The following is a 20,028-nucleotide window of genomic DNA, read 5'->3' on the forward strand; positions in this document are numbered from 1 at the left end:
CATATACGTATATGTATGTATGCACACTTTTAACAAAATAAGTTAGCGGTTCTTACCCTCAAAATGCCAAATTACTGGGTCTTAACCTATAATATTAATCATTCATATTCGTAGCCAAAGAATTAATCGCAATAAGAAATTAATTTTTCTATAAAAATCAGAATACATTCAACTAAAGCATCATCACCTAATATTTTTTTCACATGATTTCTATATAGTTGTACAAATGTATGTATGTATGTACATACTTTGCACGATTATTATTTCTTTATTATTAAATCTGAACATAATTTATTTGCTATACTTAGTTATATATGTATATATATAAAAAGGAAAAAAAATTCTAATATTTAATCAAAACTGCAGAAAAAACTTTTGCAATTGAATGCCGAAAAAGTTAAGACAACAAAGAAACCATTCATTGTTGTAGTTTGCGCTGACAGTTTGCTTTGCTGTTTTGAATCTCAAGTTATTGGTTTACTATTTGAGTCATTTTGGAAATTTTTAGGTGATTTTTTAATGTCCTTATCTAAAATATATATTTTTTAATACATGTACATATATTGTTTTCCTATTAGAGACTTAAATATTAATCCCCAACCCTGGAATCAACTAAAGAAGATAATTTTTCGTAGACTAAATTTGCTTATTTTAAAAAGAAATCTTCTGCATTGGGTATTTTCATAAATAATCAAGAAACAGTGCTATTTCGAAGCTGGTTTCCGCTTACCAGTAATATTTTTATTTTTATTTTTGAAAAATTCGGTAGTTAACAGGATCTATAAATTAAGCAATATTTCTAATTATTGTTGTCACTTCTTAAGGCAAAAATTAGATGCTGTATGAATTAAAAAATAAAATTTAAAAAATAAATAACGTGTGATGTGTGCTTTGATGTTGTTCCACAAATGGAGGGACCTACAGTTTTAAGCCGACCCCGAACGGTAAATGGTGTTTATGAGGAACTTTTTTATCGCAGAAATATGAATTGAAATTGAATGCACGGAGATTCAAACCTACACACTTCCGAATATTTATATAAAATTTCTTGTATATGATTGATAGATTTAAGAGTATAAGTAAGTTGATGGTATGTTTAACAGGAGGTAAAAGCTTTCAGCAAACATTATCATTTTCGATATTTAATACTTACTTATGTGGCGCTACAACCGTGTGTCGGTCTTGGTCGAATTCAAAATAGCGCGCTAGCTGTTTCTGTTCTGCGTTCACTGGTGCCAGTTGGAAATCTCGAGTACTGACAGGTCCTGCAGCACTTGGTCTTCCTTCTTGAGGTACCGTGTTGTAAATTCGCCTTGCTGGAGCGTCTTTTTTCATACGAGTGACATGGCCAAGCCAACATAACTGTTGTATTTTTACACGCTTAACTATATCCATGTCCCTATATAGCTCATACAACTCGCTGTTCCACCGTACCCGGTACTCCTCACTAACACGGAGGGGGCCAACAATCTTGGACATTTAATACTCAACTAAAAAATCTGTTAGCGCACCTTTTAAAAAGTAAAATACAAATATAAAAAATCACTTACGTCGGTACACAAGTACGAATACTAAGACTTTATTAGATAAAGCAAATGGCTCCATTTCCTCCAAATGGCTTCTTTCATAGCAAACAACTTTATTTCACGCATTTATGTGACTAGTTTAGCTGGGTTCGTAGTTGACATCTCATATTATGAACTACTCGGATTTAGATCGTTTCTGGATTGCTTAAAGTCTTAGATCATCCCCAAAAAGTCGTATTATATTCAGTGGAGTATACCGGATGTGATGTGCGTAAAACCTCTCCATTCAAATACTAACCTCACCTGTTCGTGGTCCACCTTAATTTCGCAAGCGTGGCTCTAGTGAACAAGAAAAGGCAAAATAACCTTAACAGCTGCACGGAGGAAATCATGATGTAATAGCCTGCTTTGAGACTAGATTAGATTAGATTCGTGGGGGTTGAACAAGTCCAATCACTCAGTCAGGAGAGATTGTACTTCACCCGGATAGATTTCAGTAGAAAGAATAGAAATAGGAAAAATAAAAAGTGGCTGGTAAGACGGATAAATTAGTTTGAGGTCACTCTTCCACAAATCTCTTGGATTCATTGATGAATCTAAACAGATCCGGAAGAGGAAGAGTATGAACTTTATCCGTACTAAGTATATCGCAGCCCAATATCCTAAGTCTGATTCTGGAAAACGCCGAAAAGCTACAGAGAAAATGCTCTGCAGTGTCGTCATCCTCAAGTCAAGATAGGCATATCGGGCTGTCGACGACCCCATAGCAGCCCTATGCTGACCACAGGCGTTGTGTCCTGTGATTACACCCACCAGTACTCACAGGTCCTTTCTTCTAAGTTTAAGGAGAAAGGGCGCTATTTTCCTATTTGGTTCTTTCACAAAGCACTTGGCTACTCTGCACGAGTTCAACCCAGACAAACGTCCTTTATGGGAAGACCTCATGAAGTCGTCAATCCATAGTTGAATCGATGCGGAATTGACACCTAGAAAGGGTTCAGGGCCTAGTGGCATACTTGCAGAGCCTTCATTAGCCAGTTTATCAGCTAACCCGTTCCCTGTAATACCACAATGTCCAGGCAATGTGTTTTGCACCACAGTTCAGTTTTGTCTTACATTCACCGACTAACTTCGAAGAGCAGCGTGGGTTAGCAAGAGATTTCAGTGCAGCTTGACTGTCACTACAATTTCCAATACTGGTACCGCGCCAATTTTTCTCCATTAGCCAGTATGTCAAATTCAAGATTGCATAGCTTTGAGACTAACTGGCCAGTACTAGGATCGAATGCAGAGGTCTAATCTGTCCCTCATCTTGAAAAATGCAATTAACGAAATCGAAGCTTCGGCCCTTTGCACTTTAATAGATTAATAGGACTATATAAGTATATAAATAATCATATATTATTTTCATGGCAAAATTTTGCATGAGTTTCTTCTTAAATTTTCTAAAAGTACCAAATTTTGTTCTACATTCTTTAAAATCCTTACCCGCCCAACTGATTGAAATTTTACTTCCCCTTGCATTAACTATTCTTTCGCCTTGGCGCTATAAATTTCTTATCGAATATTTGCGTAAGGGAATCACCTTCAGACAGTGCGCTTGTACGCTGACCATAAAGTAATTCGATATAAGTGGTGCGGGTGCTCTTATCAATACCAGTTGGACATTGATTTTTATGATAGTCGGTTGTGTCTTGCATCTTTTTATTGTGGTGCTCGAGTCGGCAAACAAGAACCAAAAATATTAAATTACATACATAAATAAAACATAATAATTATATTAAATAGTAATCGGGTGATACAAACACAAAACAAAAGCAAATCACCAAATAAAACGACAATCGCATACATACATACATATACATACTCGGATACTCATACGTACATAAGTAGCACCTGTTGCGGCTAAGTGAAAGGCGATAAATAAACGAACGAAATATGGGTAGAAACGAGTTCGAAAATAATGTTTACATTGCACAAAATAGCGGCAACGAGCCACGCTACCCTGACTATGCACCAAATTCAGTTAGCGATCCCGCACTCGATCCATACCAGCCCGTAGAGGTGGAAGAAGTGAATAGCAGTCAGGTCATTGTGGCCAATTCGGATGCGGGAAGTAGTGCGACACAGCAGTTGAATCCGCTCAGACGACATTTTATATTAGAACCACCAATATTTCTAATCTATTTCGCGCAGTCTTTAGCGTGTACGTATGTTTGTTTTTTGAATTATTTAAGATTGTGCAGCTGTCAAACAGTAAACGGAAATAATGTATTCATTTTTTCTACCTCCAGCGGTGGTCTTCACCAATCAATTGCTTTATCAATCTTGTAAGGTTATATTTGGATATGCCGAGGCAGAATGTCAGCCAATGTTGGGCATCACGAATGCAAATACAAATTCGGTAAGTGCACAAATCGAATCGTAAAGTGGTGGTGGCTAAATTATTGGTTATTATTAATAAAAAAATTTGTTCATTATTATTTGTTTCACTACTAATTTTGCATTAAATGTGTTTTTTTTTTTTTAATGTTGTTATTACTGTAGGCAATTGCCTTTGGAATATTGATGGGCTATTAAGCGATTAACACATGTCCCATACTTATCTTTAGTGGCATGTACATACATATATTCATATTAATGCATATACCACCTTGATCAAAAAGTTCCTCGAATATATTCAGAAAATTCAAACACAAGTTTATTTCACAAAATCGCCCTCAGAGTACTTCCCATCAACTACAACTCACTTCCAGCACGCAAAAGATTTCTGGAACTCTATTTTCCGTATAGCCATCAGAGCCGTCCTCGATTTTCCCATTACTTCCTTTTGGCTGTTAAAAGGCGTTCTCCATAGCATTTTTTTTCTCGATAATGATGGCACTTTGCCACGGTGGGTTATTTGGCAACCAATCCACGAGTTGTTTTCCCACAAATCGTTTCTTTTTTTGGCGCATTGCTTACGTAAACGTCTCATAACGCTTAAGTAATAGTCCTTATAAACTGTCTGACCTTCTGGCAAAGTTTCATGGCGCACAATGCAAGTGTAATCCATAGAAACCGTGAGCATGCATCGCTTCCTTTTTTGACAGAAAACGACGTGGTTTTTTGGTCTTGGTTCATTCGAAGCCCTCCACACACTCGTCTGGTGTCTGAATTGAGTGTCGTACTCATAAACTCATGTCTTGTCTCCAGTAATGCTGAGTAGTTATGAATATTAGGTTGGATTCAGCCCAGTGATGGTAAATGGTTTTTTGAAAAATCCCTACACAACCCAAAAAAATTCCCCTACGCTTACAACAAATTTTCCCTACGAAATTCACTACATTTTTTTCTCCTGTGTTTACACTATAATGAGGCAATTGCAAAGTCAAAATTGAATTGTTTGCTTAAGATTTTTTAAAAATTCCGTGCAGAGCTTCTGCAGTGCATTCAGTTCTTATTGGAACTAGATCCAGCAGCTTAACCACAAGCCGCTCGCTTTCCTCGCCGAAAAATCTCACCATGGGACATATAAGCTTATTGAGTCCGATGTCCGTGCTCTCATCGATCATTATGGAAAATTTGTTTACTTTTAATTTATTAACTAAATTGTCTTTTTCTTCTTTTGCCAATTTATTTTTTATTATGTTGGAGCACTTCTTTCTTCCGACCTCAGAGTTTTTTATTATTTCAGAATCAGGCACGATTTCTTTTAAGAGTGGGATTAAATGGTCCACCACTTGCAGCGCAATATTATGCTCAGCGAAGAACATGCTAAGTCTTATTTCGAAATTTCTGGAACCATTTGGTTTACTCGTCTTTTCTAAAAAAAGCTGTTTATTTTAGATGTCTTTTTAATTGCCTTCATATTTTTTGGTGCATTTTTGTTTCGGCGTGCTTCTGTTAATCAGACTTGCTCGTTAGCCACAGCTTCAAACTAGCCACTAAAATTTCGTCGTCAAGCCACTTGTTATTGAACTTTTGTTTCCGATACTTGCATTGTTTTTCCTGGTGTTCCTCCGGAGAGTCAGTCGAAGAGGAGGAGCTCATTTCTGTAAAATATATGCATTTTAAATATAAAAAAAGCCAAAACTAAAATAATTGTAAACTTACTTCAAAAGTGAAAATCACCAGAAAACCTGGGACAACTAACAATTTCCGCGCAAAGAAAAAATCGTGCTAGCGTTAACGAAGAAAAAAACGGCAATGTTGCCATATTAACGCTTTTTAAAGTATGCTGCCATAAGGAAAAGAAGTCTGGGATGAAATCTTACTGCGGATTTTTATTTTAAATGAACTTTTTTAATTTTACCCGGCTATTTAAAAATTGTTTCTGTCCTTCTTGAAAATTCCCTACATTTACAGAATTTAAAAAAATCTGTCCTTCTTTTCCCTACACCCACATTTTTCGACAAAAATCCCTACATGTAGGGAATTTTCCCTACATTTACCATCACTGATTCAGCCTTGAAAATCATATATTTAGCGATATCAACGCGGCCCCTTTTTTGCATTTAGCATGAAATTCAGCAACACGGCGCAAACTCAATCCATAAGCAATGTTCAAGTCCTCTGCCAGCTCTCTGATGATTAATTTGCGGTTATTGATCAACTTTGCTTTCACTTTATTGAGGTTTTCATCAGTTTTCGGTGTTGACGGACTGCCACTATGTTCGTCATCCTCTATAGACTCATGATTTCTTCTGAAACCGGCTGTTTTCTTTCATTACCGAAAGAGTTTCCCAACATTTTTAAGGTTTTCGCATCATTGCGTCTATTTTTAACGCTAAATTTAATACAAACTCATTGTTGCAAATTCAAAATCAAAAAAACTGTCAAAATCAAAAACACGTGCAGAATTAGATTTACTCAAGACGGCGAAACTTGTACAACTGTCAAGCAATGACGATAAAATGTTGGTGGGTTTATTAATCACAGATGTGGCAGCCTAACAAAAAAAAAACATCAAAAAAAAACAGAACTCGAATTAGTTTATCTGGTTTTGCTATGGACCGACATGGTCTCTGCGTGGCTTCGGCCAGCCAGTATAACCTAATCTAAACTAAATGAGTTGATTTAGAGCGTCACCTGGCAGTTGTTCCGGGAACTTTTTCATCAAGGTCGCATTTATGCACTGTTTTTCATAGTAATATAATTGATGAGAAATTTCGCAAATGTTACTGCAAATATTGATAACATTGTAGTCTGTCTGCCCCTCCTTATATTTAATTACCCCCTTTTCGAGTCAGCCCATTCCAAAGCACGACGAAGTATTTCATGCACCAATTATCTGCATACATATACGAGTATAATATTTAATTTCTGTTAATTTTTACAGCAAATCGAAAAGCAAGTGCAACCCTACGTTTCGCGCATAATATTAGCCAATTCGTTGATCTCCAGCATTATGCCTGCCATATTGGCGCTCTTTATTGGCGCTTGGTCTGACCGTTTTGGCCGTCGACCGGTGCTCATAATTTCACTAATCGGTATGTAAATGCTTGACCAAACAGCTGGTAATTATACATATATTTATATTCCCACTTATTTCTTAGGTATGTGCGTGGGCTACTTTATCGGTTTCATTTTGGCTATGGTATCCGCGAACTCTCCCACGAATCCTTGGCTGTATGTTATTGCCCAAATCCCAGCTGCGGTGACTGGATCAACCTGCGCTTTCTCGATTGTATGTTACTGTTATATAGCTGACGTGGCACCACCACAATTGAAAGCTCTAAAGTGAGTGGCTGCACAAAACAAAAAACCTTAGAAAACAATTTCTACGTTCTTACTTACTAATCACTAAATTTACTATTGTATAATTTTCTTAACATAGAATGGTTTTAAATGATGCCGCTGATGGTGCTGGCTCTGTTATCGGCACACTGGCGGGCAGTGCGCTTTTCGCGAAAACTAGTATGCAAGTCGTATTTGCGGTGTCGACATTGGCGTTGCTGGTAGCTACGCTCTATGTATACTTTGTGAACGAGGAGAGTCTGAAGGTCGAGCACACCTCACTGGGAGTAAGTTGACATGCTTGCGAAGTTTGAACCCTTTCTAATCGTCTCTAAATTGCTTGCAGCATAAACTATGCCAGTTCTTCAGCCTTAGCCATGTTGTTGAGTTAGTGCGCACTTGCGCTGCCAAACGGGCCAACCACATGCGCACTTTCATCTGGCTTACTATGATTGCGCTGGTTATTACCAATTTTACAACGGGTAAATATGCTTCCCCTTTCTTAGTATTTTGTGTGCAATTGTTGGAAAAGGTGTGTAACATCTCATGAGGTTATGCAAAAATTCCGACCTTTCATTGCATGCAAATTTTTGATGATCAGTTTGAGATTTTTGTCTCAAAGAAGCCTACATTTTCATATAATACAGAAAATACATATACATATATGCAGTCGTATTTTTCGTTAACATACATATATAATTATTATAATTATATATATTATAATTATATTACAGCTGGCGAAAGCAATGTCTTCTACTTGTTCGTACGCGCCAAATTCAATGCGACAGTCAGTCAGTACAGTGATTACAATTCTATCAGCGACGCCATTCAAATCGTTGGTGGAATTATTGCAATTGTCGCATTTAGAAAGGTATGCAACGCAATTTTTTTAACGAAACTATTTTATCTAACAGTGGTTTATTATTTTCCGAAATTCAGTATTTGCAATTCTCCTTCGTTACCATGGCTATGCTCACGCTGCTCTCTGCCGTTTTCGAGAGCACAGTGCGCGCTGCCGCGCAACAGTTCTGGCAAATGTACCTGGGTACAGCGCTTGGCTTCATGTCTGGCATCATTACTCCGATGTTGCTGACAATTCTCGCCTTTGTTACACCTACAAATGAAACTGGGAAGGTTTTCTCAGTAACCACTTCCCTCTCCACAATCACTCCATTGGGTGCGTCACCACTTTACACCTCGGTTTACGATGCTACGCTCTCCTATTATCCGGGCATGTTTAATATTATCAGCGCGGTGCTTTATTTCATTAGTTTTGTTCTTGTTTTGTAAGTCCATCCTTATGATAAATGTGTGACTGTACTAATTTTTCGTTACAATATATTTATTTACAGTGTCGTATTCTTCGTATCGAAACGCAAGGAGATAACTGTTAGTCCACCAATTCCAGCTAGAGTATGATTGTATCTACGAACGAATTCGGCGTATCGACGAAACTTGACGAATGCATTAGAAATGCTAAAAAAGCAAAAACTCACCTGCACAGCATTGCAAGACATTTGTTGTAGTAATGCCTGAACTAATACAGTTTTTAGTAAAGTTTCTAATGCAAAGCATGAATTGTGCATACATTTTTGTATGAATAAATATGAGCACAAAATCTAATTATATGTACTTGAAATAGTTGAATTTGCGGTACATTTTACAAATATACTTATTTTTGTACTGGCGAGATGAAAAAAAAATAAAAGAAAGAAAACATTGACAATTCACTTCTCAACTACTATACTTTAATATTTTGATAGCAGTGTTCCCTCTTGATAGTATGCTTCTTAATAGTATGCCTCCGATAAATTTCCGCCCGGAAAATGCAAATCGTAAAAACAATCAGCTGATCGGAAGCAGGTTAAAACTATAAAAATGAATTCATACAAGGTGATAGTAGTAGGAAAGGGTTTTCCAATAAGAGGTGCTATTTTGATAAAAGATCAATGGTTTTGTTGCTTGCGTGGCACGTAGCGCCGTCTTGTTGAAAATAAACGTTGTCCAGATCAATACCATCCAATTCCGGCCATAAAAAATCGTTAATCATCTCTCGATAGCGCAATACATTCACCGTAACTGTTGCTCCAGCTTCATTTTCGAAAAGTGAAACAGTCACACGTTGTGGATAGAGAGGCTTTTCAACAATAACTCTTGGATTTTCGGAGTCCCAGATCCGACAATTTTCCTAGTTGACGAAGCTACCGAGGTGGAAATGGGCGTCATCACTCAAGATGATTTTTTCGATGGAATTCCGGATCATTTTCATGCATTTCAACGACCCAATCAACAAAACATGACGATGTTGATGATCGGCCGGCTTGAGTTCTTGTGTTAAATGGACTTTATAAGCCTTAAAACCAAAATCTTTATGCAAAATACGGTCTAATGACGTTTGTGGAATCCCTAATTCCAAAGAACGACGAGAAATGAACTAACCTGGGTTTTCTTCAACATTTTCGGCTGTTCTTGAGCGGCGAGCATGAGTTTTATTCTTCACCTCACTAACTTGTCCCAACAGCTCGAATTTTTCCACCAATTTCTGTATGGCGGTCCGACAAAGTGCGTCACGATGACCCAAAAATGTTCTAGTTTTATGAACCGTCTCTGCCAATGCGTTGTTTAAGCCTGCATCGTTCCATTTTTATTAATGGCGTAGTTTCTACTTGTAAAATATCAAAAAATGACAGCTTCAAAAGTGACATCTATCGAAATAGCGCGCTATTCAAAATAACACCTGTTATTGGAAAACACTTTACAAACACAAAATTTGCAAATGTTTTGCGATTGGTGATCTGAATGTCAATATTCCAATCGGAATGTAAACAAACAAAATAGCAACAACAAAAAAATATATATCACTGTGACTAAACCATCAAATTGCAAGAAAAGACAAATCAGCTGTTCTAAGGCTGTCACCTTGCATATATTTGTCTTGTATAGGTTGCTCCATTTGAGAAACAACATCAACACGGAAACCACCAGTCTTAGGAAAAGCTTAACGGAAATACCTGTCAATGATGTACTACTGTGATCAAATACAAAGGCGACTGTCGAGTGTAAACGGCGATATTTTTTCTGGTTCATGGAATGGTGTAGTAAACAGCTGAAGTAAACAGGCAAATTTCCTTTTCTATTTTCTGACATTCGGCTGACTTATTCATTGAAACTATGTTGCTTAGTGCTATTCCTATAAGTTTATTATTTTATTACTGAATTATTATTATTTTTTCTATAAATTTACATGTATTTCAGTCAAACTTCCGTTAATAACTGCTGGTGAAGAGTTACGAAATGCCAAAATTTAGTTGTGAAATTTGCTGCAAAACATGAGCTGCCGAAGCGTTCTATTTATTCCATGTGTCTTTAAACAAAGCTGGACGTTTGCAGTGAAAGTGGTGGTGTGGCACTCACCTCTATCATTTCAAGAGTGCGTGGATTTCACTTCGCGTAGGTCGATTTTTGCGCAAGTGAACCTTCTACAGAATTTCAGGACGAGTTTCAACAGTTGTAAAGGATTTTTCATTAAAATAATTTCAGCCTTTCAAAATATTGTCATAGAAATTATTAACCCACAGCCATTACCAAACCAAATCAAAGTTATGCCAAACCCATCTTCAAAGTGATGCAAAAAAGCTTTTTTAAGTGTAGAATGCAATTCCAGATTAAATTTTTGCACAACCACTTGAAAAACAGAATGTATGTGGCAACTAACCTATATTTAATATATTTGGAAAAAAAAAATTATTAAAAATTTGGCAAATCCTGAAAAATCATTTTTACAAATTTGCATATATATTTTTTAAAAGTTCATATTGGTAGCTTAAAGACTTGTAATAGCAGTGGATGAACTGTCTGTAATGGAGTACAACTTTCTTTGCTAGCTATGAATTGAAGTCCTCATTATTTAGTTACTACATTTTTTTTTATTTATTTAATTAATTTATTAGTGCAGTAAGAACATTAACCGAACTTTTAAAGTACAACACAATAGGGAAAAATAGAAAGTTCTATATGAATATCTATAGAAGAGGACAATTGATTGTACGAGGGTCGTTTGAAAAGTCCGAGCAAAGTCAGAGAGATGGCACTACTGGTGCCATTACACGCCAACATACACCAAGTTTCAACCAAATCGGTCTATTTATTTTTGTTTGGCATTCGTTTGAATCGAGAAAGTCGAGTGATTTTCCTTTGCCATCACGGCAACGCACCAGCTCACGCCTCAGCTGTTGTGGTCTCAAATTAATAGAAATATGGTTCTAACTCATTTGGCATGCCCCCTATTCACAAGGCTTGGCTCCCTCAGATCTCTCAGACTACTATTTGTTCCCAAATTTGAACAAATGGTTGGCGACAAAAATATTTTATTCAAACGAGGAAGTGATTGCAGAAACGAATGGCTATTTTTCCGATTTGGATATGCGGAAGAGATCAATAAACTAGAACAGCGTTGGACGAAGTGTATTAATCTAAAGAGAAACTATGTATGTCGAAAAATAAAAAAGATTTGACAAAAGTATGAAGACAGAAAATTGTTGAAGTCGGAAGTTGCTGCGAATGGAAGCTGGAATAGAGTTCCACAAAAGGCAGCATTGATGGAAAACAGTCTTGCAGAGGTACAATAAGATTATTCAATGTTTACATTTGTTTAGCTTAAGAAATAAAAAATAATACAATGAAATAAAAAACTGTCCATCTATACCATTTAGTCACAATTATTTAAATTCAATTTTATAGTGGTGATATTTCTTAAGTATAATGTTTATTTAATTCTAAATAGAATTATAATTATTCTTCCTCTCGAACTCGTACACTCTACTCTAAAAAAAGGTTAAATAAAGGAACTCTTTTTATATAAGCCAGTGTAAAGTCATCTGCATTGCTCTGCTTACGCAACCTTCTAATTTCACCGTGGGTTCATAGTGCAGTTAAGTCGTTGCGTGCTATCCGTCCGTCGTTTGGGGGAAGCTATTCCAAAATAGCCTGGATTCGTGGCGGGACCGTTTTTTGAGCAGATTCAGATTAGGCAGAATGAAGAGAATTTTATAAATAAAGTCCACTCCCGATTTGTTGACGCCAATCTACTGCTATATTACTCGTACACCGACTCAATTTTAAACCAAAAAGTTGTTGGATGGTACTTAGATTGAATAAGGAAATGATTGCTCATCTTAATATTGTATGAAGGAATGTCTGTGGGAATGTCTAGGGTAAATTTATGAGCATACGAGTAAATTTTATGGCAAATGGCTTAATATCAGCGGCTAGAAAAGTTAGTTTTGCGTATACCTACATGTGTATATGTGTTTTATATATATGTGCATTAGTGTGTTGCGTATATGTGTTTATTTAAAATAACAGGATGTACTGCCTAAAAGTATGCTAAGATTTGAACAAACATTTGGGGTCTGCTCTGTAACCAGAGAATGTTAATGAGATGAGAAGGCGCAAATGTTACTGCTAACTATTTTTAGTATGATTGAGATTTGAAAGGTTTGTAATAAGGGACTTTAGAATACCGTCTTTATAGACACTGAGTTTTGCCCACACAAAAATTGAAAACACCACACATCTTTTAGTCCGGGAGCCAGGGGTCGATTTTGGACTGCGTTTTTATACCGTTAAATTCTTGACTATACTTGTGATTTAGCTTTCATGAATAACGAAAGCGAACGTCAACTGGCGCACCCGTGGTGGGTGTGATTGTGGGAGGGTACGAAACGTGTCGAAAAAAAATTTCTACCAACTCATTTAATACCAGCTGAAATTTTTTTTGTGTATTGTTGACATTGAGTAGAATTAAAAAAAAATAGTCAGCTGAACTGAACAAAAATACGTCAGCTGAACAGACGAACTTGTAAAATAAATTAAAAAGTAAAACTAATTTATGCCGATTGAAATTTTTTTACAAAATATTGGACGCATATGAAAATATAATAATGATGATCAGATTACAGCGGTGGGAAGACTGTCAGCCGAAGCAAGAATGTATCATTGCGTTCATACATCTCGGCGGCGCGCGGAATTTCGTCATCCATTGGATGGCGTCTGCCTTCAGCATTGAAATCAGTCGGCATGAAATGATGAGGTCAAAATGACCCCTGGCTCCCGGACTATTTCACCTCAACACACAACACATCTCTCACCTCGACATTAAACCAATTAAATTTTTCTATTTTCTTATTTTTGAAATAATAACGTAAAATTTATTACACAATTTTTTTTTTCGTTTACATTAAAAAAAGATTTATTTAAAAAAAAATTAAAAAAAAAAATTTGCCGCCGAGAATTGATGTCAAGTCATACATTTGGCGAGGAAAAATACACGGTGCGTTTATTTCTGCGACTGCTTATTTTTTTACTATTTTGTTATTTTTGAAATAATAAGCGAATACGTAAAATTTTTTACACAAAGTTTTTTTCGATTACATTAAAAAAAGAATAAATTAAAAAAAAAATTTAACATTCTCTGATTTACACGCTGACGGCATCATCGGTCCTTAATTCATCCGAAATGGGGAAGGAGCTGCCGTTACGGTATATGACGAGCGCTATCAATCCATGCGATTGAATTTTGTTTTTCAAAAATTAATCAGCTAAACATCGACGACATTATCACCGAGCAATAAGTGATAAAAAACGCCACCATTACTTTCTAAGTGTATGTGTGGATAGTTTTGATTAAACGAATTCGGATTTTAAAACATTTGGTAGAGATGGAGACAATATTGCTTCAATCCACTTGTTCTGACATTGAATGAAACTAATTATTTGGCCTTTTTTTGGTAGGCTGCTAAAAACCAAGCAAAAATGCTTCAGCAAAAATGAAGAATAGAGAAGATTTTGTTTATCGATTCATACCAATGGATGAGACTTGGGTCTATCACCATGAAAACAAGGGGTGCTAAATTGGTTTTTCGGTTCTGAAACTGGTAAGACAATAAATTCTGAATATTATTGTAACCTTTTCAATCAGTTGAAGGAAAAAAGTCGTGAAAAAGACCCAGTGAAAGGAAAAAAATTCTTTTTCATCAGGACAATGCAACGTGTCACAAGAGCATTTTGACAATGGCTAAAATCCACGAATTAAAGTTCGAATTGTTGGAATGATGCTCCCCTAGCGACTTCCACCTGTTTCCAGACCTAAAAAAATTCATACGTGGAAAGCATTTTTTTTTTTTTTTTCAAATCATTTCAGGGATGGATTTCTAAAATTGGAGTCTCGTCGAGAGATATTATATTGATGATCAGGGAGACTATACTGAATAATAAAGTATATTTCAAACCATAACGTTGTGTTTTTCTTATCGAACCGCGAAACTTATTAAGCAACCTAGTAAGTTAAGGCAAAGCAAGAAGCGCCACATGCATTATTTTTTTTAACGAATAGACACTAGTAAACTGGAATGTTAAAATTTCTTTAACAGAACTACGCCCACCATCCACATCGCGATATTTTTCAAAGATAAAAAAATCCGCATGTTTTAATAACGAATAAAGACAATTTACACAAATTTTTTATAAAAAATTACCCAAAATAAAAATACATAAATTAGGAAATGGGCATGTCGCCACCTCATTTCAAGTAAACGGGTGTGTTTATCCTCACAAAGTTTTACCAAACTGGCCTGTAAGCACAATTTTGAAGATTATTGAAACCGAACCGAAATCACACATACCTGATGCCTATGTAGATATGTATGTATATTATACTTATTTTTATTTTGCAGTTAATCGTTATACCTATTTCAGCAGACCAACACGGCTTCATGAAAAGTAGATCTACTGTTTCAAATCTTTGCAGTGTTCTCTGAATATTGTATATCATCTTTAAAAAAATAATTCAAGTTGACACTGTTTACACAGACTTTTCAAAAGCATTTGATAAGGTTAATCACAGGGCTTTAATTTCCAAATTTCCACTCTTTTAAAATGAATTAAATGCTATCTCTCCTCTAGGAAATGTGTCGTCAACGTTGATGGAGCATCATTTATTTTTTTTTTATTGCGTCCTCTGGTGTACCCCAGTGAAGTATACTGGGTCCCTTACTTTTTATACTTTTTGTTAATGACATTTCTAGTTGTTTTAATAACGCAAATTTTTTCTTGTATGCCGATGCCGGCGGCCGCCGTAGCCGAATGGGTTGGTGCGTGTTACCATTCGGAATTCACAGAGAGAACGTTGGTTCGAATCTCGGTGAAACCAAAATTAATAAAAATTTGTTCTAATAGCGGTCGCCCCTCGGCAGGCAATGGCAAACCTCCGAGTGTATTTCTGCCATGAAAAAGCTCCTCATAAAAATATCTGCCGTTCGGAGTGGGCTTGAAACTGTAGGTCCCTCCATTTGTGGAACAACATCAAGACTCACACCACAAATAGGAGGAGGAGCTCGGCCAAACACCCAAAACGGGTGTACGCGACAATTATATATATATATATATATATATATATATGCCGATGATGTAAAGATATACTCGAGAATTGCAACTACAGTGGACTCTTTAAACCTTCAATCTGATTTAGATAACGTTTTTACTTGGTATAAAAAAATAAATTAGATTTAAATATAAGCAAGTACTCGTATTTTCATGTCTCCTATTCTAAATCTGGTTCTCTTATACCCACTTCCTATCACATTTGTGGTTCTAGTTTATCCAATCGAAATGAAATTATTGATCTTGGTATGCCATTTGATTATAAATTCTCTTTTCAAAAACATTTAAACTACACCATTTCAAAGTCTTATTCCGTACTTGCGCTTATTCGACGTTTTAGTTCGTACTTTATTGATCCATATTCTATAAAGTTGTTATATACGTCTCTGGTGCGTTCATATTAATAGGCTTGAATGTGTCCAGAAAGCTTTTGTGAGTTATTATTTGCGTTTTTTAAATTTCACTGATCCAATTCCATCCTATAAAATTCGGTGCTTGCTCATAAATCTAAAATCACTAGACATTAGAAGGATTATTCTCTCCATTACTTTCCTTTTCGATTTGACTTTACTTTCCTTTTCATTGACTCCCCATTGGTACTCGAGAAAATAATTTCAATATTCCTCAGCGAAGTTTACGGAATCATGAATTTTTCTGGTTAGGAATGATAAGAACTAATTATGCATCCAATGTTCCGATTTCTAGAACTCTGGGAGAATTTAATTCGCTTTCAAGTCATACTGGCCTTGATTTTTCTTCCACAAAGAACCCCTTCAAATTAGTACTAAATGAATTGTTGAACTAAATTCTTAGTATTATCTAATAATCTTCCTCTGTAAATTATAAGAAACGTTATCTTTTTCTTTCACTCACTACAATTTACCATTAATCAGTTTTCATAGTCTATAATAAATACTGTATTTTTTACACTATTAATTAAATAAATATTATACAGTCGAACTTCTCTACAGTGAACTTCCATATAATGAAGCTCTCCTTATAATGAACTGGTTTCGAAGACACTGCTTTTTCGTTCTACTTTCGGTGTATTTTTGTCTCCTTATAATGAATTTCTATATAGTGAAGTTTTCTATATAATGAACAAATTTTACAGCTGGAAATTCAAGCGAACTAAGTTTTTGTCTCCATATAGTGAATTTTTTCAAAAGTTTTCTGTTGCAAAAAATTACAGTTAGATGTGGAAATTAAAACAGAAAGAGCTGAGCTATTACAGTTTTATTCAGTGATTGAAATTAAAATGATGCATCGAAGCAGCATTTCGCTTGAAAAAAAGTTATTAATGATTAACAAAGTTAATGAAGGAAAGAAAAAAAAAAGATATTGCCAATGAATTCGGAGTTCTTCCCAGCACTTAATCAAATATTTTAAAAAATAAGGAAGTGATTTTAAAAAATGCGGAGGATTTGGCAGTAAATACCAAACACAAAAGACTTCGACCTTGTCATTTTGAGGATATTGACGAAGCAATGCTGAAATGGTTACTCGTTGCACGTGGTAAGAATCTCCCTTTATCTGGACCATTATTGAAGCAAAAGGCCAAAGATTTTGCGGAAGCACTAGGACACCACGAATTTGAGGCAAGTACAGGTTGGTTAGACAAGTTCAAAAGTCGGCATGGCGTTATTCAAAAGACATTATGTGGGGAAAGTGCTGACGCCAACATAGAAAACCGTGATGAATGGGTAACGAACGTCTTACCGAAATTAATTGAAAATTACAACATTAACGACATTTTTAATGCCGACGAGACTGCTTTGTTTTTCAAATGCTTGCCAACTAAAACACTGGCATTCAAAAATGAAAAATGCTTTGGTGGGAAGCAAAGCAAGGAGAGAATAACTGTCCTGGTGGGAAGCAATATGACTGGATCAGAAAAGCTAAAATTGCTGGTAATCGGAAAGGCCAAAAATCCGAGGTACTTCAAGGGAATAAAATCTTTAGGTGTCGATTATGAGTTTAACAAAAAAGCATGGATGACCAGTGAGATTTCTACGAAATGGATTGTAAAACTCGACAAAAAATTTTGTGATCAAAACAGAAAGGTGTTGTTTTTTGTTGATAACTGCACTGCCCACCCTAAAGATGTGAGAGACAAGTTGAGACACATTCATATCGCTTATTTTCCTCCCAACATGACTTCGTTACTGCAACCAATGGACCAAGGCATTATCTACAACATGAAACAACATTACAGAAAACGAATTTTAACGAATATACTGACTCAAGTGGATGAGGGAAATTCTGTTATGGCCATAGACTTGCTGCAAGCAGTTCGAAATCTTAGCAATATATGGAATGTCTATGTTAAACCAGAAACAGTTGCCAACTGTTTTGAAAAGGCTGGATTTTCAAAAGATGTTATGCAGATTCCATTTGAGCATTGGGATGAAGAGGACCTTCTTTCAATATCGGATTAGGCTGCTTTACAGTCTTCATTTAAAAAAGTAGCAAATATCGAAGCATCGTTTGATGACTACGTAAATGTTGATAATGGTGTGCAGACTTGGGACAAACCATCCGAAGAAGATATTCTCAACAGCATTTTTGAAAGTCGCGGAGTTCCAGCTGAACCTGGTAAGCATTTATCTTTTTATAGTCAAACAAAAATTTAATATGTAAATATTATTTCAGATAACGATGAACACGATTTGACCGTTGAAGAATTGGCAGAAACTGAGGAGGCATTACCTACGTTGATACAAGCTGCTTCATCCATTAGCGTAATTAGAGCCTTTGTGGAAATGAGGAGTGACGTGCCGATTAATGTTTTCAACTCTCTACATGATTTGGAAGCTTTTATTGAAAATGAAAAATGGAAGACTGTAATTCAAACCAAACTCACTGATTATTTTAAATAAAATTACATAAAAAATCAATGTTTCTTTATAATGAAGTTTCTATATAGTGAAGTGATTTTCAGGTCCCGTGCGAATTCACTATATGGAAGTTCGACTGTATAAAAATATTTCATATATTTTAGTAGCTAATAAGGACCCTGGCTTCGAAACTATTCGATACAATGGCCAAGGGTGAACGAAGAGCAAGCGAAAAGTCTTCACTGCGTTGGAAGGACCAAGTGGAGAAAGACTTGGCTTCACTTGACAACTTGACACTTCTAATTGGCGTCGGTTAGTGCGGGAAAGAAACGACTGGCGCACTTTATTGAACTCGGCCGAAATCGCTTAGGCGGCTACTGAGCCAATAAACAAGAACAAGATTCAGGAATATTGATTCAACTTTGGTGTAAGGGATGATATAAAAAAAGTAAATATCTACGATTCAATAAAACAAATACAATTTACGTCCGACCCAACTTAGACACTTCGCCTTATGTATAAAGAAAAAAGTTGACATGTTGCCCTCTTATTTTATTTCTGAACTATCAAAATATACGAAATCATAATTTCTTATATCAAGCAAGATAATCAAGCAAAAATCACACACTAAAAATGGCTTCTAAATTTCGACAGATTACTTGAATAAATACGTACATACATAAATATTATACTCGTATTTATAGCACTTAAGCAAATGTGTATGTATGTATCTTCTCTGTTATTATCTATGATACGCGTCATTAATTACTACTTAAGTGCCTAGGTATGTGCAGGAAAATTAGTGAAACCACCGCCGAGTTTTATATTATCTGATGTGAGTCACCTAAGAACTCGATTTTTTCTATTATTTATCGAACTGCTGAATAATGGTGTGAAATTTTTGACATTACACGTGTTTACATTAAAATTACGATAAATTTGTTGTGCTATGATTCAATTTGTTCAGTTTTTGTTACCGAAAAATATTTAAACAATTTTGTACCCATATCGAACTTTCATAAATCTTAATACAGAGTTTGTGACCAGCAAATGGCACTAGATTCAAAGTTTACGTCAGACCTTGGCACGAATCGTTACATCCGTGTTCGTATCGGCGACGAAATTACGTGAAACGTCAATCGTGTTATTATCTGGCACAGGAATGGAAACGCATCATAATGTCTTTTCAACTCAAAATTATTTTTACGTTCCACTGCGTTTTGGACTCTACTTTTGATTTACAATAAATATGGCTTTTTCAAAATACCATTTTGTTCAAAAAGTTTCTCGAATATGTTCAGAAAATTCAAAGACAACTTTATTTTGCAAAAGTGATATTATCAACCCCAGACTACTTCTCATCAACCGCAACGCATTTATGCCAGCGTTTGACCCAGCTCTCGAAACATTTGTATAAATCTTTTTCGGTATAGAACTCAGAGCCGTCTTCTATTTGTCCATTACTTCCATAGTGGTTTTTTGACTCTATCAAAATCACAGGGAACCTC

The 20,028-nt window shown here is 35.8% G+C and overlaps 2 protein-coding genes across 2 annotated transcripts in view; both read left to right on the forward strand.

Moving 5' to 3' along the window:
- The first annotated feature begins 3,097 nt into the window (after positions 1-3,097).
- The window catches only part of LOC128868765 (uncharacterized), a 37,028-nt gene continuing 20,097 nt past the window's right edge, over positions 3,098-20,028 (forward strand). Inside the window, exons 1-9 of the mRNA XM_054111240.1 lie at positions 3,098-3,732; positions 3,821-3,930; positions 6,847-6,997; positions 7,064-7,247; positions 7,345-7,531; positions 7,591-7,726; positions 7,979-8,115; positions 8,184-8,530; positions 8,597-8,657. Coding sequence (XP_053967215.1) covers positions 3,465-3,732; positions 3,821-3,930; positions 6,847-6,997; positions 7,064-7,247; positions 7,345-7,531; positions 7,591-7,726; positions 7,979-8,115; positions 8,184-8,530; positions 8,597-8,657 — 1,581 coding nt within the window. The 5' untranslated portion in view covers positions 3,098-3,464. The remainder of the gene's footprint in view (positions 3,733-3,820; positions 3,931-6,846; positions 6,998-7,063; positions 7,248-7,344; positions 7,532-7,590; positions 7,727-7,978; positions 8,116-8,183; positions 8,531-8,596; positions 8,658-20,028) is intronic.
- LOC128866108 (tigger transposable element-derived protein 4-like) lies at positions 17,147-18,660 on the forward strand. The gene is made up of 2 exons (XM_054106608.1): positions 17,147-18,278; positions 18,336-18,660. The coding sequence occupies exon 1, from the start codon at positions 17,171-17,173 to the stop codon at positions 18,119-18,121; it is 951 nt and encodes a 316-aa protein (XP_053962583.1). The 5' UTR covers positions 17,147-17,170; the 3' UTR covers positions 18,122-18,278; positions 18,336-18,660.

This window comes from Anastrepha ludens, chromosome 6 (assembly GCF_028408465.1).
Source record: "Anastrepha ludens isolate Willacy chromosome 6, idAnaLude1.1, whole genome shotgun sequence".
Taxonomy (NCBI): Eukaryota; Metazoa; Arthropoda; class Insecta; order Diptera; family Tephritidae; genus Anastrepha; species Anastrepha ludens.